Source organism: Bos indicus, chromosome 9 (assembly GCF_029378745.1).
Source record: "Bos indicus isolate NIAB-ARS_2022 breed Sahiwal x Tharparkar chromosome 9, NIAB-ARS_B.indTharparkar_mat_pri_1.0, whole genome shotgun sequence".
In the NCBI taxonomy this organism is placed as follows: Eukaryota; Metazoa; Chordata; class Mammalia; order Artiodactyla; family Bovidae; genus Bos; species Bos indicus.
The window spans coordinates 61394250-61422072 of NC_091768.1; the positions used below are offsets into that span (position 1 = coordinate 61394250).

Below are 27823 nucleotides of genomic sequence, written 5' to 3' on the forward strand. Positions count from 1 at the left end.
TTACTTGCTTGAATTTTTCTTTTGTGATTTAATTGCAAGTTCAAATAATCTTCTAATAGTTATCCTTCCTGGATTCTAATCCTTTCTTAGTTATATATGTGGCAAACAATATGTTTTCCAAATTAATATCTATTGAGGCACAGAATTTTTTTCATTTTAGTGAAATCAAAGTCACCGGATCTCCAAGTTTGTGCTTTTGTGTCTTGTTTAGGAAATTCATCTATATTTTGCTGTAAAAATGATGAATTCATGGTTTTCATCTCTAGGTTTATAATCATTCATTCAATAAGTATTTATTGAGTGCCTGTTACTATTTTTTATTGGTTTTAATGTCACATTTTTCACATTTCTGATAATAAGATATAATTGAAAGCATCATATGTTTAATTCTTTAATTTACCATGGAGCTTTCATTGATGGTTTCATTTAGGGCTTCATGGTGACTCAACTGGTAAAGAATCTGCCTGCAGTGCAGGAGACCTGAGTTCCATCCCTGGGTTGGGAAGATTCCCTGGAGAAGGAAACAGCTACCCACTCCACTATTGTGACCTGGAGAATTCCATGGACTGTATAGTCCATGGGGTCACAAAGAGGCAGACACCACTGAGCGACTTTCACTTTCACTGATGATTAACCACTTTGTTTATTTTGATTTATCAAATCAAGGTCACTATGAGAAAAAATTTTTTGAGATAATAGTTTAAAACTTTTTAATTCCTTAGTTTACTATTTTGTCAAGCAGTAATTTCATTGATAATTTTTTGTATGTCAAGTATTATTCTAGGTATCAGGAATACACAGAAGACTAGGACATGATTTCTTGCCTCCAGGGAATTTATGATTTAGTGTACTGACCTCCAAAAAAGGCTACTTTCTCAACAGTTCATTGGGATTTGAAAAGAAGAAAGATTTATTCTTAATCTGTTATTCAGTTTTTGTCTGTTTTATAATATACAGTTGTGTATATATGCAATTTATTAGAGGCTAATATGCATGTATTATACACAATTGTTAGGATATGTGTTTAGATTGAATGCAAAATTAAAAGAAACTTGTTGTGCACTTATGAATGGGGATGTAAATTAAAGAAATAATTATAAAAGTTTCATAAGTATAATATCAAAGATATTAGGGAGAAATAGGGAAGTATATGGGAGATATATGAGAGGTAACAGAGAGGTGAACATATTCCAGGTTACCCTGGGTATAGTTGAGTCATTTGAAGTGTGGAGTTGTAGACAGAGAAAGTGACCCATTAATTTTGAAGGAGTGAGCCTAAGAGGTCAGGAGCATTAGATGGACATTTGCGTACTTGATATGTGGTGAGATGTGGGATGTAGTAGGAAATGAGAATGGATTGGTGGTTGGAAGCCAGATTACTTGAATAAGGCGTTTTAGCTCAGTTCTGTATAAAATAGGATACCGCTGAAGGGTTTTAGTTATGTTAATGATATGATCATACTTTAATTGTTTTGAAAGATAACTCCACTGGCAGTGTGGGTAGTGTTTTGACCTAAGAAAGAACTCAAAACACGGAAGACTATTGAAAAGTCAGTAGTCTGAGTGCTTCCTGTAGTCTATTCTCCATAATTCAGCACATCTATTAGGAACTTCCTTTATCATGGGTAACACAGATTTGAAGGTGAACTTACTTTCTATCTATAATTTTTAGATTATTTTATTTCTTAAAAAGAAGCCTTGCTTGTTTCACTGTAATTTTATAGGAGTCTGAACTCATCTAATAAATGAACCTGACATTTTAGGTTTTTCAACCTTGTTGATGACATAGGTGACGTGGAAAAGATTGCAGATGGACTACATGGTTATTTACTAACTACCATTTCCTCAATAAACATCTGTTACAAACAGCTGTATGCCATTATATAAAGGGAACATATTCTATCTCATATCTAGCTCTCATTCACTTTGTTTTGCTCTGTATTTTTTGCTGAGTATCAAAATTGTCATCCTTCCAAAGTTGAGAAAAAGTCATCCTTGAGGCGTATTTAATGGGGTGTATTTAATTTCACAGCTTAAGCAAGTGTTGTCCCCTCTTTGTAAACAATAGGTTGGGTAAATGTTAGGTTGAGTAATATAGATTAGAGAAGAGGAAGAAGGCAGAAAAGATAGGGAAAATGCTGGGAAGGGTATCTAATTCTGAAGTAAAGAAGAGAGTACTTGGTATCCTATTGAGGTGATGCTGCTTATCTGGACCATTACTGTCATCCAAGTGAAGTGTTACAGCTATATTTGTATATCCACTTAGGAGAGGGCAGACCCCTATCCTCAACTCATACAAAAGCATTACGTGTGCTTTTTATTTCATCATTCAAACCATGTATATATATCACATATGTATGCCTCTGGCTGCATGCATGCTCAGTCATGTCCAGCTTTTTGCAAACCCATGGACTGTGGCCCATCCTTTGTTCATGGAACTTTCCAGGCAAGAATGCTGGAGTGGGTTGCCATTTCCTCCTCCAGGGAATCTTCCTGATCCAGGGATCAAACCCATGTCTCCTGTGTCTCCTCCATTGGCAGGTGGATTCTTTACTACTGTGCCACCTGGGAACCTCATCATATATGTATACCATATTATATATACTGTGTATATACATATGGAGGAGTGGATTACTTTCTTTTTTGAATGTATTTTATAAACTGTTCTTTATTAGTTTTCAGAGTTGGTAATGTGTTTCTTTAATAAATATCTTCTTCTTGATGGCTGTAAGGTGTTAGCATTTTAAACAACAAAACGATGATTTTTTTTTTTTTGCTTATTTTGGCGTGTTGTTTACATATACTTTCCTACCTACTTGGATTTTAGTTTTTACGCAGGTTTTACTAATTCATATAAATAATAAAAGTGATTAGTGAGTATATTAATACTTTAATTAAGATGTGAAAGCTTTGGCTCTAAAATTTGTATTTGAGGAGATTTATGTCATTCCATATTCTTTTATATATTTATAATTTAAATAATTCTGTGTATGTGTATTTGCATGTTTAGGTATGCTTCTATCATTAGTCTTTCAGGGCTGGCACGTACAGTGGTGCAGGATGTGCATTGGGCAGCTCCAAAGGACGCTGTTTATATAGACTGCTATGTATAGTGTGACAGCCTAAATAACTATGCTGATACAATAGTTTTTAGTGTTGAAATTTAAATAATTGTCTGGTTTAATTCAGGCACAGCCGGTTGGAGATTGTGATTTTAATATTCGTCTTCAGTGTATAGAAAGAGAAATAATAAATCCTCGACATGAAAAAATGAAGACAGGGCTCATTGACAAAACACAGGAACCATTCAGTGTCAGACATAAGCCATTTTTTGACATCTATACTTCAAGAAAGGTAAAGTTTTCTAATTAGTACTTACAGTGTATCAAAATTTAACTTGTGAAAGGAATATGAATGACATTTTGAGGCCCTCTTGTCTTGATTTTTCCAGAAATTACTTGAATATAGCACTGTTTTGGACAGACATGTAAAATCTCAAGTCTGCAAATTCACAAAATTCTGTTTTTTTTTAAATTTAAATATAATCGATTTACAATGTTGTGTTAGTTTCGGGTGTACAGCAAATTAATTCAGTTGCATATATATGTATATATATTCTTTTTCATTATAGGTTATTGTATAATGTTGAATATAGTTCTTTGTGCTGTACAGTAGGTCATTGTTTATCTACTTTATCTTGGTAAGATTTTAGTGATGAAAACTTAAGTTCCTTGTTTCTCATAATAGTATTTGATTCATGGTGGTTGGTTTATGTTTTTTAAAAAACTGTGAAGAGAATAGAATTATATAAAGTGAAAATCACCTGTTAGGCCTTCTGAAGGTCAACAGTGTTTAGTGTGTAGTCTTTAAAAAACTAATTTATATATATGGATGTATATATATACATGGAGAGTTTTCTTTTGTTATTGCTTTTTTGTTGTTTTGACACTGAAAATGCATCATACTAAATATTCTGGATTTATTTCACTTAACAGTACTTGGAAATACTTACTTGGAAATATTTCCATGTCATGCAAAGAGATTTGTAATTGCTGCATAGTATTTGACAGTAAAGATGCACCATGGAATTATTATGTTTCAGAAGAGGGGTGGTTAGGATAGAAGAATACAGGAAATAAAGCAACATGAGCAATTACATGTTTTAAATTTTTTTCTGGTATAATCTCACATGTTGGATGATGTAAGTTTGTGTTGTATTTGGACTGCTTCTGCTCAAGTCTGCTCAATTTGGTATTAGGCCTTGGATATAATATTAGCAATAATCTTAGCCCGGTTGAATGCCTATCTTTTTTTTTCAACAGATACAAACTTACATTTTCACATTTTGCATAATGCCTGCTTGGCATGGTCCTGTTGGTTGACTTCTGGTGCCACAGCCTTCCTATAGTTCACTGCTTGCCTTTAGTCTGTTTTGGCTGCAGGAATAGGGGTGCCTATAAGAGCCATACACTTCTGTGCCCTGCCCAGTTGGTAGGGTAAGGATAATGTTAACATTTAGTGCAGATCACACCCTTCGTGGAAAACTGGAGTTATGTTCAGTTCAGTTCAGTTCAGTCGCTCAGTCATATCTGACTCTTTGCGACCCCATGAACCACAGCACGCCAGGCCTCCCTGTCCATCACCAGCTCCCAGAGTCCACACAAACCCATGTCCATTGAGTCGGTGATGCCATCCAACCATCTTATCCTCTGTCGTCCCCTTCTCCTCCTGCCCTCATCTTTCCCAGCATCAGGGTCTTTTCCAATGAGTCAGCTCTTTGCATCAAGTGGCCAAAGTATTGGAGTTTCAGCTTTGTACCCTTATAGAAATATTTTCTAAATTATTAATAAAGCATAAAAGTTGAGCAGAAGCCAGATTCTTTCAGTTTTTTAAAAAAACCATTTTGACAGCTTGTGTTGCCATAATTCAAAGTTTAGCGTTTAAGAAAACGTGTTAGTGTAGTTTTATTAGTCAGAATCAGTGCTGCTTAGAAATGCTTAGAAAATTTTTCTTCAGGGATCTTAAGTAGTTATGGTGAACAACTTCTCGTAGTTTTTCAGTAGAAAAATGTGATGCTCTTATTTTCCTTTGTACTTTATGAAATCCCTCTTTGAAATTATCATAGGAAATTCTTTTAAAGCAGTTCTAATATTTGGCATTTTAAATATGTCACCTTTCCTTCCTTTTTTAGTTATTACTGTTATTTTTTGTTCTCAGTTTCTCTTACCAAGGTATAGAGTTGTGGAATACAGAGAGAAAGCACGTTTTATAGCAGAGTAGGTCTAAAGCAGGCTGTGGTAACACCAGTTATAGAATAGTAGCTACAGTTGACAGGTTATTGCTCTGGAGATTCTTATTATTTTTATCTTTGTTAATGGGAATTGTAAAGTAGTGGTATTATGAATGATGTAGCATTCAATTTATCTTGAGTCTCCTTTGTGCCAGTTTTGGTACATAGAGATCTCCTTCGATCTTTTTTTTTTATAGATGCATAGATTTCCATCTTATCATTATACCATACTTTACTTAACTAATCCATAGTCATAGACATTAGGGTTATTTTTAGCGGGTTGATAGGTTTTTGTTTGTTTTGCATATGGATATCCAGTTGTTCCTGCAGCAGGGAAATATGTATCATTTCTATGAGGAAGGCTAGGTTTTAGATAGTTTTAAACAAACTATAATTCTGAAAAGTGTGTACTTTTGGGTAGAAAAAAGTAGAATTTAATTTCTGTCTGTTCATAAAATCTTGAACATAACTGATTTTAGAACTTTATTAGCACAGGCTCTATAAACAGCCTCTTCATTTTGTCTAATTTGATCCATCAAACTAGTGAAGGGATAATGAGTTGTTCAATTTTTAACTTAATATACATGCATAGATGTTAGAACGCAGCATCCTAAATAGTATTAATAAGTAGCAGTTTCTTAAATTACAATTTTATTTGCATTTCCAGTTTGAAGGCCAGTTAAAAAATAATTATATCAATAGATTAAATATGGTTAACAAAATTTTTAAAGTCAGACAATAGATAGTTTCTGTTTATCATCTTAGAAGAGTAACCATTGCTATCAGCGTTTATTGTATCCATCAGAATTTCTTTATACAAGCAAGTACATTTATTTATATTCTTACCACCCTTACCCAGGAGGTGATTCTTGACTTCCTTTCCTATACTTTGCCTTTTTTTTTTTTTAACTTAAAAATTTATCTTGAGTCGTCTTTGTGCCAGTTTTGGTACATAGAGATCTCCTTCAATCTTTTTTTTTATAGATGTACAAATTTCCATCTTATCATTATACCATACTTTACTTAACTAATCCATAGTCATAGACATTAGGGTTGTTTTAGCCTGTTGATAGGTTTTGTTTGTTTTGCATTTGGATATCCAGTTGTTCCTGTACCAAGTATTAATGAGATGATCCTTTTTCTTTTTCATTGAATTCCTTTTGCATCTTTATAAAAAATAAGTTGTCATGTATGTTTGGGCCTATTGCTAAAGGCTTTGTTCTGTGCCCTTGATCTGTATTATCTGTCTTTGTGGTGGTAGTGTCTTGACTACTTTTGTTTATAATAAATCTTGAAATCAGACAGACTTAATCTTCCAACTTGGTACTTCTTTTTTAAAGTTGTTTTGGCTATTGTAGGCCTTTGTGTTTTCATTGACTTCTCTTTCTCCATTTTGTTTATTATTTTACTTTTAATCAAGATTAGGTGTTCAGTGTTGTCAAATGGCTTTTTATCTACTGTAAATATATAGCTAGAATATAGTTTTCTTTCCAGCTTAGTTTTATTTATTTTATGAATTAAGTGGAAATATATCTTAACACTGAAGCTTTCTTTTGTTCCTGGGATAAGCCCTACTTAGTCTTAATATATTATTATTAATTTATCTTTTGAAAAGGCTTTATTTTTTAGAACAGTTTTAGGTTCATGACAAAATTGAAAAGAAGGTGCAGAGAGTTCTTATCTACCTCCTGCCATCACACTTGCATAGCTGTCTTCTTTAGTAAACTCCCCATTTTTCTCTTTCATATGACTAAGCCTGAACTTGGATTATCTCCCATTTGCAAAGTTCTGTTTCTGCTAAGTTATTTCTACTAAGTTGTCTTCATTTCCTGCTTGTTTGCCTCCCTCCACTCCATACCTTTCTCTTATGAGTAGTTATGTTCCCTCGAGGGATGTATGTAGTTAGCATTTAGCTAGACCATGGAAGGCATCAATCTTGAATGGTTTTAGGACATTACGGTTGATTAAAAAAGAAGATAAGCAATACCTCAAGAAACAAGAGAAAAATCAAATAAATAACCTAACTTTACACCTAACGCAACTAGAAAAGGAAGAAATAAAGAACCCCAGGGTTAGTAGAAGGAAAGAAATCATAAAAATTAGGGCAGAAATAAATGAAAAAAGCAACAAAGGAGACTGTAGCAAAAATGAACAAAGCTAAAAGTTGGTTCTTTGAGAAGATAAATAAACTAGACAAACCATTAGCCAGACTCATCAATAAAAAAAGGGAGAAGAATCAAATGCAACAAAATTAGAAATGAAAATGGGGAAATCACAACAGACAACAAAGAAATACGAAGGATCATAAGAGACTACTATCAGCCAATAAAATGGACAACTTGGAAGAAATGGACGAATTCTTAGAAAAGTATAACCTTCCAAAACTGAACCAGGAAGAAATAGAAAATCTTAACAGACCCATCACAAGCACAGAAATCAAAACTGTAATAAAAAACCTTCCAACAAACAAAAGCCCAGGACCAGATGGCTTCACAGGTAAATTCTACCAAAAATTTAGAGAAGAGCTAACATCTATCCTACTCAGACTCTTCCAGAAAATTACAGAGGAAGGTAGACTTCCAGACTCATTCTATGAGGCCACCAGTCACCCTAATACCAAAACCAGACAAAGAGGCAACAAAAAAAGAAAACTACAGGCCAATATCACTGATGAACACAGATGCAAAAATCCTTGACAAAATTCTAGCAAACAGAATCCAACAACATATTAAAAAGATCATAAATCATGACCAAGTGGGCTTTATCCCAGGGATGCAAGGATTCTTCAATATTTTCAAATCAATCAGTGTGATACACCACATTAACAAATTGAAAGATAAAAACTATATGATTATCTCAGTAAATGCAGAGAAAGCCTTTGACAAAATTCAACATCCATTTACGATAAAAACCCTCCAGAAATCAGGCATAGAAGGAACATACCTCAACATAATAAAAGCCATATATGATAAACCCACAGCAGACATTATCCTCAGTGGTGAAAAATTGAAAGCATTTCCCCCAGAGTCAGGAACAAGACAAGGGTGCCCACTCTCACCCCTACTATTCAACATAGTTTTGGAAGTTTTAGCCACAGCAATAAGAAAAGAAAAAGAAATAAAAGGAATCCAGATTATAAAAGAAGAAGTAAAACTTTCACTGTTTGCAGATGACATGATCCTTTACATAGAAAACCCTAAAGACACCACCAGAACACTACTAGAGCTAATCAATGAATATAGTAAAGTTGCAGGATGTAAAATTAACACACAGAAATCCCTTGCATTCCTATATACTAACAATGAGAAAACAGAGAAATTAAGGAAACAATTTCATTCGTCAGTGCAACAAAAAGAATAAAATAGGAATAAATGTACCTAAAGAAACAAAAGACCTATATATAGAAAACTATAAAACACTGATGAAAGAACTCAAAAATGACACAAATAGATGGAGAAATATACCATGTTCATGGATCAAAAGAATCAATATAGTGAAAACGAGTATACTACTCAAAGCAATCTATAGATTCAGTGCAATCCCTGCTGCTGCTACTGCTGCTAAATCACTTCAGTAGTGTCTGACTACGTGACCCCATAGACAGCATCCTGTCCCTGGGATTCTCCAGGCAAGAACACTGAAGTGGGTTGCCATTTCCTTCTCCAATGCATGAAAGTGAAAAGTGAAAGGGAAGTCGCTCAGTCGTGTCCAACTCTTCATGACCCCATGGACTGCAGCTTACCAGGCTCCTCCATCCATGGGATTTTCCAGGCAAGAGTACTGGATTGGGGTGCCATTGCCTTTGCCACAATGCAATCCCTATGAAGCTACCAATGGTATTTTTTGGAAAACTAGAACAAATAATTTCACAATTTGTATGGAAATACAAAAAACCTTGAATAGCCAAAGCAATCTTGAGAAAGAAGAATGGAACTGGAGGTATCAACCTGCCCAACTTCAGACTATACTACAAATCAACAGTCATCAAGACAGTATGGTACTGGCACAAAGACAGAAATATAGATTAATGGAACAAAGCAGCCCAGATATAAATCCATGCACCTATGGACATCTTATCTTTGACAAAGAGGCAAGAATATACAATGAAGAAAAGACAATCTCTTTAACAAGTGGTGCTGGGAGAACTGGTCAACTACTGTAAAAGAGTAAAACTAGAACACTTTCTAACACCATACACAAAAATAAAATGGATCAAAGATCCAAACATAAGACCAGATACTATAAAACTCTTAGAGGAGAACATAGACAAAACACTCTCTGACATAAATCACAGCAGGATCTTCTATGACCCACCTCCCAGAATAATGGAAATAAAAGCAAAAACAAACAAATGGGACCTGCTGCTGCTGCTACTGCTGCTAAGTCGCTTCAGTCATGTCCGACTCTGTGCAATCCCATAGACGGCAGCCCACCAGGCTCCCCCGTCCCCGGGATTCTCCAGGCAAGAACACTGGAGTGGGTTGCCATTTCCTTCTCCAATGCATGAAAGTGAAAAGTGAAAGTGAAGTCGCTCAGTCCTGTGCGACTCTTCGCGACCTCATGGACTACAGCCTACCAGGCTCCTCCGTCCATGGGGTTTTCCAGGCAGGAGTACTGGAGTGGGGTGCCATCACCTTCTTCGAAATGGGACCTAATTAAACTTAAAAGCTTTTGCACAATAAAGGAAACTATAAGCAAGGTGAGAAGACAGCTTTCAGAATGGGAGAAAATAATAGCAAACAAAGCACCTGACAAAGAATTAATCTCAAAAATATACAAGCAGCTCCTGCAGCTCAATTCCAGAAAAATAAATGACCCAGTCAAAAAATGGGCCAAAGAACTAAACCAACATTTATCCAAAGAAGACATACAGATGGCTAACAAACACATGAAAAGATGCTCAACATCACTCAGTGTCAGAGAAATGCAAATTAAAACCACAATGAGGTACCATCTCATGCCGGTCAAAATGGCTGCTTTCAAAATGTCTACAAACAATAAGTGCTGGAGAGAGTATGGAGAAAAAGGAACCCTCTTACACTGCTGGTGGGAATGCAAACTAGTACAGCCACTATGGAGAACAGTGTGGAGATCCCTTAAAAAACTGGAAATAGAACTACCATACGACCCAGCAATCTGGGCATACACGCCAAGGAAACCAGAATTGAAAGTGACACGTGTACCCCAATGTTAGTTGCAGCACTGTTTACAACAGCTAGGACGTGGAAGCAACCTAGATGTCCATCGGCAGACGAATGGATAAGAAAGCTGTGGTACATATAAACAATGGAATGTTCAGTTCAGTTCAGTTCAGTCGCTCAGTCGTGTCCGACTCTCTTCGACCCCATGAATTGCAACACGCCAGGCCTCCCTGTCCATCACCAACTCCCAGAGTTCACCGAGACTCACGTCCATCGAGTCAGTGATGCCATCCAGCCATCTCATCCTCTGTCGTCCCCTTCTCCTCCTGCCCCCAATACTCAGCTATTAAAAAGAATGCATTTGAATCAATTCTAATGAGGTCGATGAAACTGGAGCCTATTATACAGAGTGAAGTAAGTCAGAAAGAAAAACACCAATACAGTATATTAGCACATATAAACAGAATTTAGAAAGATGGTAACGATGACCCTACATGCAAGACAGCAGAAGAGACACAGATGTAAAGAACAGACTTTTAGACTCTGGGAGAAGGCGAGGGTGGGATGATTTGAGAGAATACCATTGAAACATGTATATTACCATATGTGAAATAGATAGCCAGTCCTGGTTCGATGCATGAGACAGGGTACTCAGGGCTGGTGCACTGGGATGACCCTGAGGGATGGGATGGGGAGGGAGGTGGGAGGGGGGTTCAGGATGGGAGACATATGTACACCCATTGGGTGATTCATGTCAAAAACCACTACATCATTGTAAAGTAATTAGCCTCCAATTAAAATAAATTAATTAATTTAAAAAAAAGTTAAGGAAGACTCCATTCCTTTTATCTCTCTCAAGTTAAAACAGAAAAAAAAAAAAAAAGGAAAAAGAAAGACCTAATAATCTCTTAAAAGTTTCTAGCAATAATTATTTTTGCTTTTCTCTTCTGGAGTCATTTTACTTTCACATGTCCAGTTTAGTTGCTTTATTAAAATTCTGTGGAAAATATTTTTCAGTGATTTATTACTGTTTTGAAAGTAAAATATTTGATGTGTAGGATGAAAGTAATAAATATGGAGATTTCTAATAACTTTTGAGAGGATTAAACAGAATTACAAAAACTTTTTTTAACTGCACCTAATTTTTCTTTTTTTTCTTTTTTAAATCAAATAATTTATTTTGCCAAATATCAAAATGAATCCACCACAGGTATACATGTGTTCCCCATCCTGAACCCTCCTCCCTCCTCCCTCCCCATACCATCCCTCTGGGTCGTCCCAGTGCACCAGCCCCAAGCATCCAGCATCGTGCATTGAACCTGGACTGGCATCTCGTTTCATACATGACATCTCACATGTTTCAATGCCATTCTCCCAAATCTTCCCACCCTCTCCCTCTCCCACAGAGTCCATAAGCCTGTTCTATACATCAGTGTCTCTTTTGCTGTCTCGTATACAGGGTTATCGTTACCATCTTTCTAAATTCCATATATATGCGTTAGTATACTGTATTGGTGTTTTTCCTTCTGGCTTACTTCACTCTGTATAATAGGCTCCAGTTTCATCCACCTCGTTAGAACTGATTCAAATGTATTCTTTTTAATGGCTGAGTAATACTCCATTGTGTATATGTACCACAGCTTTCTTATCCATTCATCTGCTGATGGACATCTAGGTTGCTTCCATGTCCTGGCTATTATAAACAGTGCTGCGATGAACATTGGGGTACACGTGTCTCTTTCCCTTCTGGTTTCCTCAGTGTGTATGCCCAGCAGTGGGATTGCTGGATCATAAGGCAGTTCTATTTCCAGTTTTTTAAGGAATCTCCACACTGTTCTCCATAGTGGCTGTACTAGTTTGCATTCCCACCAACAGTGTAAGAGGGTTCCCTTTTCTCCACACCCTCTCCAGCATTTATTATTTGTAGACTTTTGGATCGCAGCCATTCTGACTGGTGTGAAATGGTATCTCATAGTGGTTTTGATTTGCATTTCTCTGATAATGAGTGATGTTGAGCATCTTTTCATGTGTTTGTTAGCCATCTGTATGTCTTCTTTGGAGAAATGTCTATTTAGATCTTTGGCCCATTTTTTGATTGGGTCATTTATTTTTCTGGAGTTGAGCTGTAGGAGTTGCTTGTATATTTTTGAGATTAGTTGTTTGTCGGTTGCTTCATTTGCTATTATTTTCTCCCATTCTGAAGGCTGTCTTTTCACCTTGCTAATAGTTTCCTTTGATGTGCAGAAGCTTTTAAGTTTAATTAGGTCCCATTTGTTTATTTTTGCTTTTATTTCCAATATTCTGGGAGGTGGGTCATAGAGTATCCTGCTGTGATGTATGTCAGAGAGTGTTTTGCCTATGTTCTCCTCTAGGAGTTTTATAGTTTCTGGTCTTACGTTGAGATCTTTAATCCATTTTGAGTTTATTTTTGTATATGGTGTTAGAAAGTGTTCTAGTTTCATTCTTTTACAAGTGGTTGACCAGATTTCCCAGCACCACTTGTTAAAGAGATTGTCTTTAATCCATTGTATATTCTTGCCTCCTTTGTCAAAGATAAGGTGTCCATATGTGTGTGGATTTATCTCTGGGCTTTCTATTTTGTTCCATTGATCTATATTTCTGTCTTTGTGCCAGTACCATACTGTCTTGATAACTGTGGCTTTGTAGTAGAGCCTGAAGTCAGGTAGGTTGATTCCTCCAGTTCCATTTTTCTTTCTCAAGATAGCTTTGGCTATTCGAGGTTTTTTGTATTTCCATACAAATTGTGAAATTATTTGTTCTAGCTCTGTGAAGAATACTGTTGGTAGCTTGATAGGGATTGCATTGAATCTATAAATTGCTTTGGGTAATATACTCATTTTCACTATATTGATTCTTCCAATCCATGAACATGGTATATTTCTCCATCTATTAGTGTCCTCTTTGATTTCTTTCACCAGTGTTTTATAGTTTTCTATATATAGGTCTTTAGTTTCTTTAGGTAGATATATTCCTAAGTATTTTATTCTTTTCGTTGCAATGGTGAATGGAATTGTTTCCTTAATTTCTCTTTCTTTTTTCTCATTATTAGTGTATAGGAATGCAAGGGATTTCTGTGTGTTGATTTTATATCCTGCAACTTTACTATAATCATTGATTAGTTCTAGTAATTTTCTGGTGGAGTCTTTAGGGTTTTCTATGTAGAGGATCATGTCGTCTGCAAATAGTGAGAGTGAGTGTCAAAAGCCTTTGACAAAATTCAACACCCATTTATGATAAAAACTCTCCAGAAAGCAGGCATAGAAGGACCATACCTCACCATAATAAAAGCTATATATGACAAACCCACAGCAAACATTATCCTCAATGGTGAAAAATTGAAAGCATTTCCTCTAAAGTCAGGAACAAGACAAGGGTGCCCACTTTCACCATTACTATTCAACATAGTTTTGGAAGTTTTGGCCACAGCAATCAGAGCAGAAAAAGAAATAAAAGGAATCCAAATTGGAAAAGAAGAAGTAAAACTCTCACTATTTGCAGACGACATGCACCTAATTTTTCAAGAGCTTATACTCATCTAGTTTAATAAGGATTTTATAAATATTCATCTGTTATTTTCTTGCATACTCTGCTAGCTAGGAAGTTTAGGTTTTATGTATATATACATGTATTTCATCTGGCATTCAGATTAATTTTCTAGGTATTGCCTTACTTTTCTTTCTTTTCTTATTTTATCCTTAAATATAAATTTATAGTTCTTAAGTGTTTGTCTAGGACTAGTAGTTCATAAAGAAAATCTAGCCATAAGATGTGTTATTTATATATACAAATGTTATATGACTTTATCATTGTATTGTTTATATATAGTAAAAGAAAAAGTACCTTTGAGAGTTTGTTACTGCAACTGTGGTTCAAGAGAAGGAAAAAACCTTTGCTTAAATGTGAAGAACTGTTCTTCACACATAGAGGTTTTCAGTGATTATGCCTCATTTTTTACGTTATTACAGACATAATGGTAAAACTATTTTGGTTTAAAGGAAGACGCAAGATGAAATGAGGCTAACTTTATGTATTCTCATATTTCTGGTGTTCAGTTTTGTACTATCTAGTCTATTAATACGTCATTCATCACCAAAATTGAATATGGCCTAATGGATACTTTCAGTCTCATTCATTTACCATTTCAGAGGAGAATTTAAGAAAATCACAGTAATGTGTAATAAAGAGAGCTCTTAATTGCTTTTGTATAGTGAACCTCAAAATTTATTGTTCCAGGAAACTTCTTTTGGGGTAGTAAATCTTGTTCACTGAAATGTGAAGAGATCATTATATGTGGTACCAAATATATTTTAAACATTTCTGTGGACTCAAAGTTGTAATATGGGGAAATTGCCATCTGTTTACCCAGAATTTTACCATTAACATTCAGGAGATAGATATTAGTACTATGGATTCAGAAGGAAAAAGTAATTATTGTCCTCTAAAGTGATTAGGGAGAGAAGGCAATGGCACCCCACTCCAGTACTCTTGCCTGGAAAATCCCATGGACGGAGGAGCCTGGTGGCTGCCGTCTATGGGGTCGCACAGAGTCGGACACGACTGAAGCGACTTAGCAGCAGCAGCAAAGTGATTAGGAGGCAGTTTCTTTTCTAAAAAGTCTGATAGATTAATTTCTCTAACCAGGTGTGGTTGTGAATTTACTATAGGTTAACAAAGGCACAGGATTGACTTATCACACATTTTCAAATTCAACTGAACCCCCCCCCCTTTTGTTAAGTGTGTGTCTCTCATTGGTGTGAGCCAGTAATTTTGTATCAGTGTCTGACCTCGTAGTTTTATTAGAATTTTAAAATGAAAGATTAAGGTTAAATAATAGCTTTTGTCTTTTCCAGTTACATAGAAAATTAAGTGAACCTTCTGTTGGTCATTGTTGAAATGATGGTGGGTACTTAGTTCCAGCACATGAGTGTAAAAGTAATGTCTATAGTGCATCTTTTTTTTTTTCCAGAGTAAAAAAACCTCACAACTCTCATCACATTGCTCAAAGAGTAAATAATTAACAATTACAGACTTTCTTAAAACCAATAATATGTGTTTCAATTCTCCCCTAAGAATTGGAAAGAGTTAGAATGGACTTTGGGACATGGTTTTGAAAATGTAACCTTTTGCAGTGGATTAGGAAAACTAGGGACATTTGTTATATATATATATATTTGGTTAGATTATATCCCTTGGTTATTGAATGCACATCTAGTCATTTTTATACCACAAATAGGGCCAGTAAGTAAAATACCATTGTGTCATTGTTGAAGAATTGCAATAAAATTTTAAAATAGTTTATAAAATATCTAGGAAAATGGAATTGGGGCTTCTTATTTTATGTACTTTACTACTTACGACAATAGTAAATATATTTGAATATATATTGTATAATGTTTAGTCATAGAATATTTGGTCTGTGATGATGACTTCACGGGGTACAAGTGAAGCACTGAAGAACTTGATTTGATTGTAGAGTCACAGATGAACTAATCCTAATATGTGTTTTCTGGGAAGCAACAGTGTACTATTATGATAGAAGACGAGTATAGAATATCGTTGACCCTTGAATTACATGGGGGTTAGGGGCTCTGGCCCCCCATGGAGTTGGAAATTCCAATAAAACTTTGCAGTCGGCCTCCTTTATCTGTGGTTCTACATCCTTGGATTCAATGAACCATTGATCATAAGGTACTGTAGTGCATATTTATTTTACCAAAAACCCATATATGAGTGGACCTGTAGGATGGTGACGTACATGAAGATGACCATGATCCAAGTGCTGAAGTCCTTGTTGTGAGTTTGATAGATAGAATTGAACAATTAAGGTTAGAGTAGCTGATGGATATGATGACCAAGGATTAGAGCTCTTTATTTAAAATGAAAAAGTAAAGTCTTGGAAATAGTTTTAAATTTCTATGAGAGCCTACCATCAGGGTGAGGGTTATGTGGAACATGTTTTATTCAATGCATGAGTTGTTCAAGCACTTCTATTAGAACTTGCTCTTTTCATTCTTTCTTCTTGGGGCTGTTTAATCCCTGAGCCCCACATTGCCTTCTCTGTTACTGTATGTGTTAGTGTAATAGACTCTTCCTACTTCCAACCTTCCTCTTGACAACTTTCTCTTTTCTGTAGTTCATTTGAAATGCTCAGAAGTCATTTTAGAAATTAAAAAAAGGATGGTTTATAAACGTTTAAACCCCCTTTATCTTTTAAAAGTTTATAAAAATACACTTTTGGGGGATACTTAAGGAAAAGCAATACTCTTATTAAATATTTGCTCTAATTATAGGTATTATAGTAACAGCTATATATTTCTAAATTAAAATCTTACAGTAATTTGCCATGTTTGTTGAATTATAAACCAGAAGAAAATAAGTTGAAGATATTAAAGGAATAGTACCATTATCTTTTTAGTTTTAATCTTATTATTTTTATGTTTGGCTGTGCTGGGTCTTTGTTGCGGCACAGGGGCTCTTTGTTGCTGCAGGTGGGCTTTCTTTAATTGTAACTTGTGGGCTTAGCTGCCGTGCAGCACATGAGACCTTAGTTCCCAGACCAGGGATTGAACCTGTGACTCGTGCATTGTGAGCCGGATTCTTAACCACTGGACAAATTTGGAAGTCCTATATCATCCTTTTTGAACTCTTTACTGTGGATATAATTTTACCCATTGACAAATTTGAGGGAAGTCTACTTTTCTTCTATTTACAGTGAACCTGAAAAGGAAAAGAAAATATCTGGTCACGTAAATGGTTTTGGAGACTTAAATAGGATTCTCTTTAAAAAAGAATGATTGAACTTTGCAAAATTATATTTATTACTGGTTTTAGGAGTTACAACTTAATTTTATTAAAATTATTCTCAGTATGTATTTACCAAAATTATTTTCTCCTATTGATTAAGTTTTCTGCAGTACAGTGGCACAGTTTTAAACTGTGTTATTATAGACATAATGAATTGTTTGCTACTTTCATAGCCTTATTTTGTCAGTAAATGTGCATTAGGATGACTGTATATGATTCCACTTGGATGAAATAAAGTTAGTGCTTCTGGTTAACCTGACACCTTGAGCTTATGTTCTTCAATCTATTGACTTTTTTAATGATAGTGTATTTGAATATGTTTTTAGGTGCTTAAAATACATGAACAATTAGGCATGATACTTAGCCTCACAGAGATTACATTTAAATAGAGAAAGTGGACTGTTAAATTCTGAATCATCTCTTCTGTACAGGCAGAATATTTTAAGACTAATAGGTTATGGAGACACAGGTTGGAAGAAGATAGACTTGGATGGTGAAGGAGGATAGAGAGAAGATGAGTTAGTCATTGTTCATGTTCAGAAATAAGCTTAAGAATGTGTTGCTGTTTGTTTTTAAACAACTAGAGGGAAGAAAATATGGCTACCCCTTAATTATGATGGAATGACCAGAAAAACCAAACCGTAAATGAACCAAGAATGTAGTAGCTTTTGATTCTAGCTGTTTGAGGTGAGATATGGCACCAGGAGGTTCAGAATACCTGGATTTTTTTTGGTCTGAGAAGACAGGAATTTAAGGGAAAATCTTATTTATGTTTAGGATTCCTTTTAGGCATATTAGACCAGTGTTGTTTATGGTGTGGAGTACATGACTGCTGTATTTTGTTTGGAATTAATGAGAGTCTCTCCCAGCTTGAGCTGTGGGTTCCCTCCATCTTTTAGACTGATTTTAGTTAGGGAAAGCAAAAAATGACGTTTCAGATACCCACATACCTGGGTCATCTTTTCTAAATCTTTGTGCTGTAAATCAGTGTTTTATCAAGATATAAGTGGAATAGATTTTATTACTGATTCTAGGAGGTTCCCAAAGAGGTTTTTTTTTTTTTTTTTAATGTTATTTTTAAGTAGAATCTTGAATGGCCCATAGTTTTATATGCTTAGAAACAAGGGTAATAAATTCAGGATGGTGATTTGTTGTCATTCAGTCTCTTAGCCGTGTCTGACTCTTTGTGATTCCATGAACCGTAGTGTTCCAGGCTTCCCTGTCCACCATTTCCCAGAGTTTGCTCAACCTCATTTCCATTGAATTGGTGATGCCATCAACCATCTTGTCTTCTGTTGTCCCCTTCTCCTCCTGCCTTCAGTGTTTCCCTGCATCAGGGTTGTTTCCAGTGAGTTGGCTTTTCTCATCAGGTGGCCAAAATATTGGAGCTTCAGCTTCAGCATCATTCCTTCCAAAGAAATCCCAGGGCTGATCTTTAGAATGGACTGGTTGGATCTCCTTGCAGTCCAAGGGACTCTCAAGAGTCTTCTCCAACACCACAGTTCAAAAGCATCAATTCTTTGGTGCTCAGCCTTCTTTATGATCTAACTCTCGCATCCATACATGACTACTGGATAAACCTTAGCTTTGACTAGATGGACCTTTGTTGGCAAAGTAATGTCTCTCTGCTTTTTAATATGCTGTCTAGGTTTGTCATAGATTTTCTTCCAAGGAGCAAGTGTCTTTTAATTTCATGGCTGCAGTCATCGTCTGTTTGTTGGTTTAAATCCATTGGTTTTCCAGTACCTAAAATCTACTTTGCTTAGTTTTAACTAATTTTTCATAAATGAGTAACAGTAATTGTAGGAAATACAACCACTGCAACAGAGGTATAGCTCTTTTGCTATTTTGTTCCTGAAATATTTTTTTTTAATTGAAGTATAGGTGAGTCCACAATATTGTGACCTGAGGTATTTTATCCAGTAGTCTAGATATAAACCTGAAGGTCCTATTTTTATATGATTTTGAACTTTCTGTGCCATCTTGAAATTGATGTAAAGAATAGAGGAAATGTTATATGCTCTTTATATTGTGGATAACAAGATCTCATTCTATTTTTCTGGTACTTCATAAGTGCCATTTACCATCCTAGTATGGGTTGTCCTTGTTCAGAGATATTTTATGTATATTAAAGGCCTCCTCTGTGGTGGCTAACTGGGTCCCTTTACCCATTAACCAACAGGGCCACTGTGGCATCATTCTACAGTCTGTCGCTTCTTGATAGCCTCTTGGCAGTAATGCCTAATGGCAAGTCAGGTGCTTTCCTGCTGAGGGGTGTGACTTTGAGGACAATTTAAATTATATCACCTCAAGAAATATAGTGACAAAAACTTACTGTAATGACTTCAGGCCAACTCCATAGTCCCCACAAGACTGCCCTTACTTAGATACTGGCTACAAGTTTGGGGATCCCCAGGGCCACCTTACTTCAGACCAGTCAGTTACCAATTCTGGGGTCACCCAGGGACTCCTTCAGAATTGGTAATTTGCTAGAAGGCCTTAAAACTCAGAAAAGCACTATACTGATGATTATGGTTTTATTGTATCAAAAGCATACAAGTTAAAACCAGCCAAAGGAAGAGTCTGTTAAGTTTTATTGTAACAAGAGGATGCAAATTAAATCCAGTCCAGATAAGAGCCTAAGCCTAGTAGGGCAAAATATGGAGTGGCCCAAATGGGAACCTTCTGGTTGTCTTCTTTTCAGGGTGTCAGAGACAGTGTTTCCTACTCCTGGCTAAGATGTGTGATCAGACTCAAAGAGTATTGCTAGCCAGGAAAACTTACCCAAGCCTTTGGTGTCCAGAGTTTACCTTGCGGATCAATGACATACTATCAGCATGGCTCCCCTTTAGTGAGTATTCAGTCTCTCCTTCCAGAAGTTCAGGCTAATACATTTAGCCTCCAGTTACTCTGGAGGCTGGAACTGATGTGGCTTGTTTCAAACATCATAAATCATCTTGTTAGACTTTTCACTGACCAACCCTGCAGGCAAGCGAAGATGCTCTTGTCAGGCAGGATATTCCAAGGGTCTATAGATTTCCTCCCAGTAGCAGATGGCAAAGGCCAGACCTCTTTCTGGTTAAGGTAAATTCTTTAGTACATACCTGTTCAAACAGAGGATGTAGTTTTGAATGGAATCTGTTGTTCTGCAATTTACCACACTGTCCCTTTTTTGAAAGTGTTAAATTATATTATATTTTACATAAATTTGGTTTCCCTTTATGTACATATTGCAAATTTTTGGTCTTTTCGCTGATGTCTTTCTCTAATTTTTGTTCTTTTTCTTGTGACATTCACACTAGCTTCTTAGGTAGTTTGGTTTAATTTTTTTTGTATCATGTGTTTATGTAAGTATCCATTCTATCCATGTATTCCTTCCAAAAGTGCTTCAAATTCTTCCAGATTTAGTACATCATACTTTTCTACCCACGAAGGATACTCACCTATACTTTGTACCAGCTGCAGTCTGAACAAACATTTTGGAAAACACTTTAGGAGAGGTTGCCTTGGGGTAAAAAAAAAAAAAAAAAAAAAAGAATTATAAAAACCAGCCTAAGGGAACTTGGGCCCTAGGCAGTGAGGAGCATTCAAAGATTTTTACATGTGACTGTGACACAACAGATTGTTTCAGAAAGTTAATTCTAGCAGTAGTGAATGGAAGTAGTTTAGAGAGAGGAAGTTAGCCTACAAAGAAGACCAGTTAGGATCCTGTTATCCAGATTCAGTTGTCCCACTGGCAATTATGAAGCTAGTAAGGGGTGGTTTGTGAGAAAATTACTGTGAATGATGGTTTTAGTATTTAAAAAAAATCTTACCCCTTTAATAATGTATGTATACATTAGACCAGAATCTTTTAAATTTCTCTTAAAATATGTTTTCATCTCATACAGCTTCATGGGATAATATTGGGTAGGCCAAAAAGTTCACATTTGGGTTTTTCCGTAATATCATATGGAAAAGCCAGAATGAACTTTTTTGCCAACCTGATACATTCCATGCATTTTCTGCCTGACCTATGCTCATCGACTTTTTTTTTTTTTTTAAGTCAATCCTATTACTGTGCTGTTCACTTCATATTTATTCAGTACATGTTTGTTGAAGTGAGAGCTTACTCTGCACCAGATTACTGTAATAGATGCTGAAGATAAAATGATAATAAAATGTGATTCCTGTCCTCAGCCCACAGCTCAATTTGGTAGTCAGACAATTAAACACGAACATCTTGTGATGGAGGGGAGTGCGGTGTGCTGTGAGAGTGTGTTGATGGAGTATATGGACTAGACACTAGGAGATATCTGGGGATGTGATAACGTAGTTTAGAAAAGCCATCAAAAATGTGGACTCTGGAGCCAGAATGATTTTTTATTTTAGTTTCTTGCTTTGTGACCATGGGCAAGTTCTAAGCTTCACCTTTAAAATGGGGATAATTATGGTCCCTAACTTTATAAGATTGTTATGAGGCTAGACCAAATTAATATGGGTCTCTCATCTGCAGGGGATTGGTTCCCAGACCTCTGTGATGCTAAAATTCTTGATGCTTCAGCCCTTCTGTAAACGAATGGAGTAGAATTGGCCCTCTGTGTCTGCGAGTTCCACATCTGTGGATACAGAGAGCCAACTGTACATGTAAAATGCTTAGAGCAGTGTCTGGCATATGGTGTTATATGTGTTACCTCTTCCTTCTGCTCCTTCTGTTCTTCCCATCTTCACCCCCGCCCCCATGGATAATTAGTACTCAGTAAACATTTGTATAGAACCGCGGATGATAGATGAAATGATAATTACTTTTCTGTTCTCTCAGAAGGCTTTAAGCACCTCTATTAAAAGCACTGACTGTAAAATGACTATTTTATGTGTATTTAGGTCCATACTAACCAGAAGTCATAAACTGGTAGGCCCCAGAAAGATTAAGCTCATTTAAACCTTAAAAATACTGTCTTTCTAGTATATGTGCTGCCGAAGCGAGCACAATACTGTCTTTCTAGATGAAGATGTGCTCTCCAGTTTGTCATAGTGTTCACTAGTCCTGGTTATCTTTTACCCAGTCCAGTTCAGGTTCATGGCCTGATACCCATAGGCATTTCAGTTTGGGACCTCCACACTAGATCTGACACTAGCCCTTCCAGGAGAAAACTGATTGATCTCTTTTAAAATTTCAAACACTTGATAGAATGACAGTTATTGGCTCTGAATGAATGTATGTTGATGCCTCATTCTGAGATTAAAAAGAAAAACTGGAAATCTGGCAAAAAAACTTTGTTTCATGAGGGTGACTTAGCTTCTACTTTGTGAAATTATGAGAGAATTTTGGTAGAAATAAGACGAACATCCATAAAAAAACAATTTTCTAGAGAAATTTTGATTTTAGATTTTCTAACTTTTCAAGTGGGATTCACTAGAATTTTTTGAACTATTATGCTTAATTTTACAGAGAAGGCAATGGCACCCCACTCCAGTACTCTTGCCTGGAAAATCCCATGGATGGAGGAGCCTGGTAGGCTGCAGTCCATGCGGTCGCGAAGAGTCGGACACGACTGAGCGACTTCACTTTCACTTTTCACTTTCCTGCATTGGAGAAGGAAATGGCAACCCACTCCAGTGTTCTTGCCTGGAGAATCCCAGGGATTAGGGAGCCTGGTAGCTGCCGTCTATGGGGTCGCACAGAGTCGGACACGACTGAAGTGACTTAGCAGCAGCAGCTTAATTTAATTGTAATAATATGAGTTAATGAAACAGCCAATGATAGTGTTCCAGAAGTTATTTATATTTTGATTAGCTAACTTTAATGATATTGCTGTATAGGTGTCGGTTTAAAAAAAACACAGAAATCAAGTCATCGTTTTTTAAAAAGAGTGAATTTGGCTTAAAAATTTTTTAAATAATTTAATTTATATTTGGCTGTGCTTGGTCTTTGCTGCTGTGAGGACTTTTCTCTAGTTGTGGTACACAGGCTTCTCATTGTTGTGGCTTCTCTTGTTGCAGAACACAGGCTCTGGGGTGCAAAGGTTTTGGTAGTTCTGACATGTGGGCTTAGTAGTTGGAGCTCCCAGGCTCTAGAGCACAGGCTCAATAGTTGTCGTGTATGGGCTTACTTGTTCCGTGGCATGTGGAATCTTCCTGGATCAGAGATCGAACCCATATCTCTTGCTTTGGCAAGCAAATTCTTCACCACTGAGCCACCAGGGAAGCCCAATATTGGCTTTTTGGTGAGCAAGAAAGGTGTTTTATAGAGTGATTTTTTGCTATTAGAGGAGTATTTAAGGTACAGAAGCACTGAATAATCTTTACCTAAATTAGGAGTTATACTTTGGGAATAGTAATATCCAGGTGAGTGGAAGTTTCCATTTTAGGGGGATTGGTAAAACTAGAACTTTAGGAGATTTATGAAAGCACATTTAAAAAGGTGAGCAGATAGAAGCTACTGTATTGAGTATTCTCAGTTGAGGCCATGTGGAGAATATCAACCCAGAAAATATCTGTTGTGAGTAGAATAGTCCAGAACAGAAAGGTAGAGATAGTTTAATCTTTTGTTTAAGAAAAGAATTTCTTTTATACTATGATGAATTAATGTTGCCAGTTTGCATTCCCAATTTTACGTAGATTCATTTCCTTCTTCATTGTTATCTTAAGCTATCATTTTCCTTATTTCTAAAGGTTCTTTTCTATGCTTTGTAACTTTATAGTTTGTCTTTTGTTTCTCATGTTTTTAATTTCAAGCCCTTTTGTATTATCTTTCTCTGCTTATGCATTTATAATGATTTGGTTTCCAATTACTTTGTGATTCATAGACGTATAAAATATCAATCCAGAGTCAATCACCTGGTATAATCTTTGTCAGTTCCACCAGTCTTTGTTAATGGAAAGTTATATGCCTTCTGCAATGTATTCGGGTAATGAGATATAATACTCATAGGTAAACACATTTAAATCTTGTAAGCATTTGTGAAATACTGTCATGCTTTATTAATATCTGTTTGATAAATTATGTCTACTGTTTTGGGGCTTCCTGGTAGCAGATGGTAAAGAATCTGCCAGCAATGTGGGAGACCTGAGTTTGATCCCTGGGTCAGGAAGATCTGCTGGAGAAGGGAATGGCTGCCCACTCCAGTAATTTTTCCTGACAAATCCCATGGACAGAGGGATCCCATGGCAGGCTGCAGTCCATAGCATTGCTATTTTACCTACTATTTTATCTTTTATCTAATTATCTTCTAATTTTATCTGGTGGAAAATAATCAAGAAAATTGCAGTTCTGAAAGTGTATCCTAAAATCTTTGGATGAGATTGGGCATGTTGAGGGTGATATGGCTAAAGAAGTCCTAGGCTCTTTAGGATAGATAATTCACCGCATACTCCACCTTAAAGCTTCTCCAAGGTTTTGTAGTTAAATATTTTTAAAGTAAAATATCTTAAAATTTTTTTTTATTAGAAATGATTTAAAAACCCAAATCTTAGGTAATTTAAGTAGAACTGTGTTTCTGAATAAAAACTGACGGGGAGAAATGGCTGATTACATCATTGCATTTGTAGTTTTACTGTTAAATTTAAGGTATTGTTTAGGCATATTGGCCTAGGTTTATATCATCATTGGATTCGTAGTATCCTGAATACTAACTGGATTGCTGGCATTGGAAGGCAGTCAGGAAATACCTTCCTAATGGAAGAATGGATGAAATTTTATTTTTATTGAGATGTTATCATATAATAAGATTTTCTAAGAAAAACTTAGCTCTTCTTACATAAAAAATAAGTGCAATTCATAAGTTTTACTTAAAAGATAGAAGAGGAAAGAAAACAGACTAACTTAAAGGTGTAGGACATTTTATCTTGGAATATAATATCAGAGACAAGTGGAGAGCAAAGTGAGTTTTAAAATTATCTGATATTTAAGTTATTAAAATAAAACTTAGCTTTTCAAGCCATTCTGTTTTAATTAAGTGTGTTCAGCCTCTTTTTGGCTTCTTGATAACTATTCCTTTTTCCGTAGAAGCTGTGCCTAATTTAAACTCTTTTCTCAAAGACTGGTCATTTTACTTGTTGTACTCAACTTTTCTGTGTTTGGTTTGCTCTACTTATAACCCTGGCCTCTCCATTTGTTTAAAATTTTCAGCTCAGTGACACTTTCTTCTGATGTAGTCACTTTGACTTTGGCAACTTATCCTTGGCTATTACTCCTTTAGTATTTTAGATTCAGATTTATTGCTTTCTAACCACAGCTGCCATCTTTAAAAATTGATAAGATGCCTCATTAAGACATTTCATCAACTCTACCATCAGTGAGCCATAGATGTGCCTTCTTCAGCTGTGTCTGGGTCTTGGTCTTAGTGGGTGTGGTCTTCTTCATTGGCTGTACAGTCTCAACCCAAGTGATTCCTTCTGGTTTCTGTGGTTCCTGAATTCTCTGCTCCTGCTGCTAAGTCACTTCAGTCATGTCTGACTCTGTGCGACCCCGTAGACGGCAGCCCACAAGGTTCCCCTGTTCCTGGGATTCTCCAGGCAAGAGCACTGGAGTGGGTTGCCATTTCCTTCTCCAACACATGAAAGTGAAAAATGAAAGTGAAGTTGCTCAGTTGTATCTGACTCTTAGGGACCCCATGGACTGCAGCCTACCAGGCCCCTCCATCCATGGGATTTTCCAGGCAAGAGTACTGGGGTGGGGTGCCATTGCCTTCTCCGTCCTGAATTCTCTAGAGTTGCCCTTAGTTTCTTACGGTGGAAGTTGTTATCATTAATTTGTCACCTTCCTTTTTTTCTAATTAGTCATTTAGTGCAATAAATTTTCCAATGATACTGTTCAACTGTATCTGTCAAATATCCACTTTATTTTCATTTTCATTGTTTTGAAATACTTAAAGAATTCCTTTTGACTTCTTTTTATTCTTGAGTTATTTGGAAGTTGGTTATGGAGTTTCTGAACATTGGGGGATTTTCCAGATATTTTTCTCTTACTTTTAATTAATTTAATTCATTGTGGTCAGAGAGCATACTTTGTGTGGATTTGATCTATATAGAAGTGTTGTATGCACTTAAAAAAGAAAAATGTTTTCTCCTATTGCTGGGTACAGTTTTCTATAAAGTGTTAAATAGGTCAGGTTTCATTATTATAATAGTCTTCTATATTCTTACTGATTTTTCTATGTGTAGTCTGTATTTTAAAGACCTCTTCACCCTTGCCCTTTGATTCCTAGTTCTGTCCTCCTACCTTCGCTGCCTATATCTCCCCTTTTGTCTTTTTGTGTTTCAATTGGAAAAAGTGCTATACTCTTCTTTGAGTTCAGTGATTCTTTTCTTTGTTATATCCAGTGTGTTGATAATCTCATTGATTGTCATTCCCATTGATTAATATTCTTTTTCTTTGATATTATGTTTTTATTTCTTGGATTTCTATTTGTTCTTTTTTTTTTTAACTCTTTGCTGAAATTCCAATTTGCTCATTCATGTTTTCCATCTTTTCCTTTAAAATGTGAAGGTTATTTTAAAATCTTTGCTTGATAATTCCAAAATAGGGGCCATCCCTATGTTTTCTTCTGTTGATTACCTTATCTGTTGGATGTAGGTCATTTTTTCTTCCTTTGTATGTGTTTGTGATAGTTTTTTATTGGATGCTTGGCATTTTTTTTCTATATGAACAATAGATACTGAGGTAAATGTCTTTTGCTTAGTAATGTGCATACCTCTCCTTCTTTAAGTTTAGTAAGCTTCATTTGTGGGAGGTGGGATTAGTGGGTGATTATCTGTTCTGTATCTGAGATCGATTTGTAGTATCAGATGGTAAAAAATCCGTCTGCAATGTGGGAGACCTAGGTTCGATCCCTGGGTTGGGAAGGTCCCCTGGAGAAGGCAACAACTACCCACTCCAGTATTCTTGCCTAGAGAATTCCATGGAAGAAGGAGCCTGGCAGGCTACAGTCCTTGGGGTCGCAAAAAGTTGGACACGACTGAGTGACTTTCACTTTCACTTTGTATTGCTATATAGTTATCTTCAGTGCTCCAAAGACTTCAGGTTCCTTAAACAGATGACTTCTGTTACTTGAAAGGCCTGGGGTATAAGATGGGTTTTCTCCAGTGTTCCGGCTTCGCTTGTAGCTTTCAGTGGACTCTGCTCGCCTCTACCATGTAGTGGTCTATTTTTGTGCTCTGGCACTCTCCCTACTATGTAATCTACTGTTTCTTGTCACTCAGTGCCTGACTTGTGGGGACTGTAGTGCTGTAGTGTTTTCTTAACCTCAAGCCTTGGTATTAAGCAGACCCTGGGCACCTGAGTCTCAGGGATGGGTTTCCCATCAGTGGGCTGACATCTTCCTTTTGGTAGCCGTTTTGCTTTGCACAGATGGGATGTTTTGGCAGGAGCAAGTTTTCCTGCTTTTTATCAGTGTAATATTCTTGGACCAAGGCTTTTCTGGACCCTTGTGTAGCTGCAGACGATTTTATCCTCAGATGGCCTTTATTTCATATCAGGTAGGGTCTGGGAAGGATTTTATGTCTGCAACTAAGATGAGGCTTTGTCATCTTTCTTGCCCTGCCCCTAGTCTTTCCTGTGACTCCTAATAGAAACCTGAGGAACAGA

General features: G+C 36.3%; 1 protein-coding gene across 2 annotated transcripts in view; it reads left to right on the plus strand.

Moving 5' to 3' along the window:
• The window catches only part of RNGTT (RNA guanylyltransferase and 5'-phosphatase), a 230848-nt gene that overhangs the window by 83570 nt on the left and 119455 nt on the right, over window positions 1–27823 (plus strand). For both annotated transcript variants that reach the window (XM_070796090.1, XM_070796092.1), the window contains one exon: window positions 3190–3354. In XM_070796090.1, the coding sequence (XP_070652191.1) occupies window positions 3190–3354 (165 nt within the window). The remainder of the gene's footprint in view (window positions 1–3189; window positions 3355–27823) is intronic.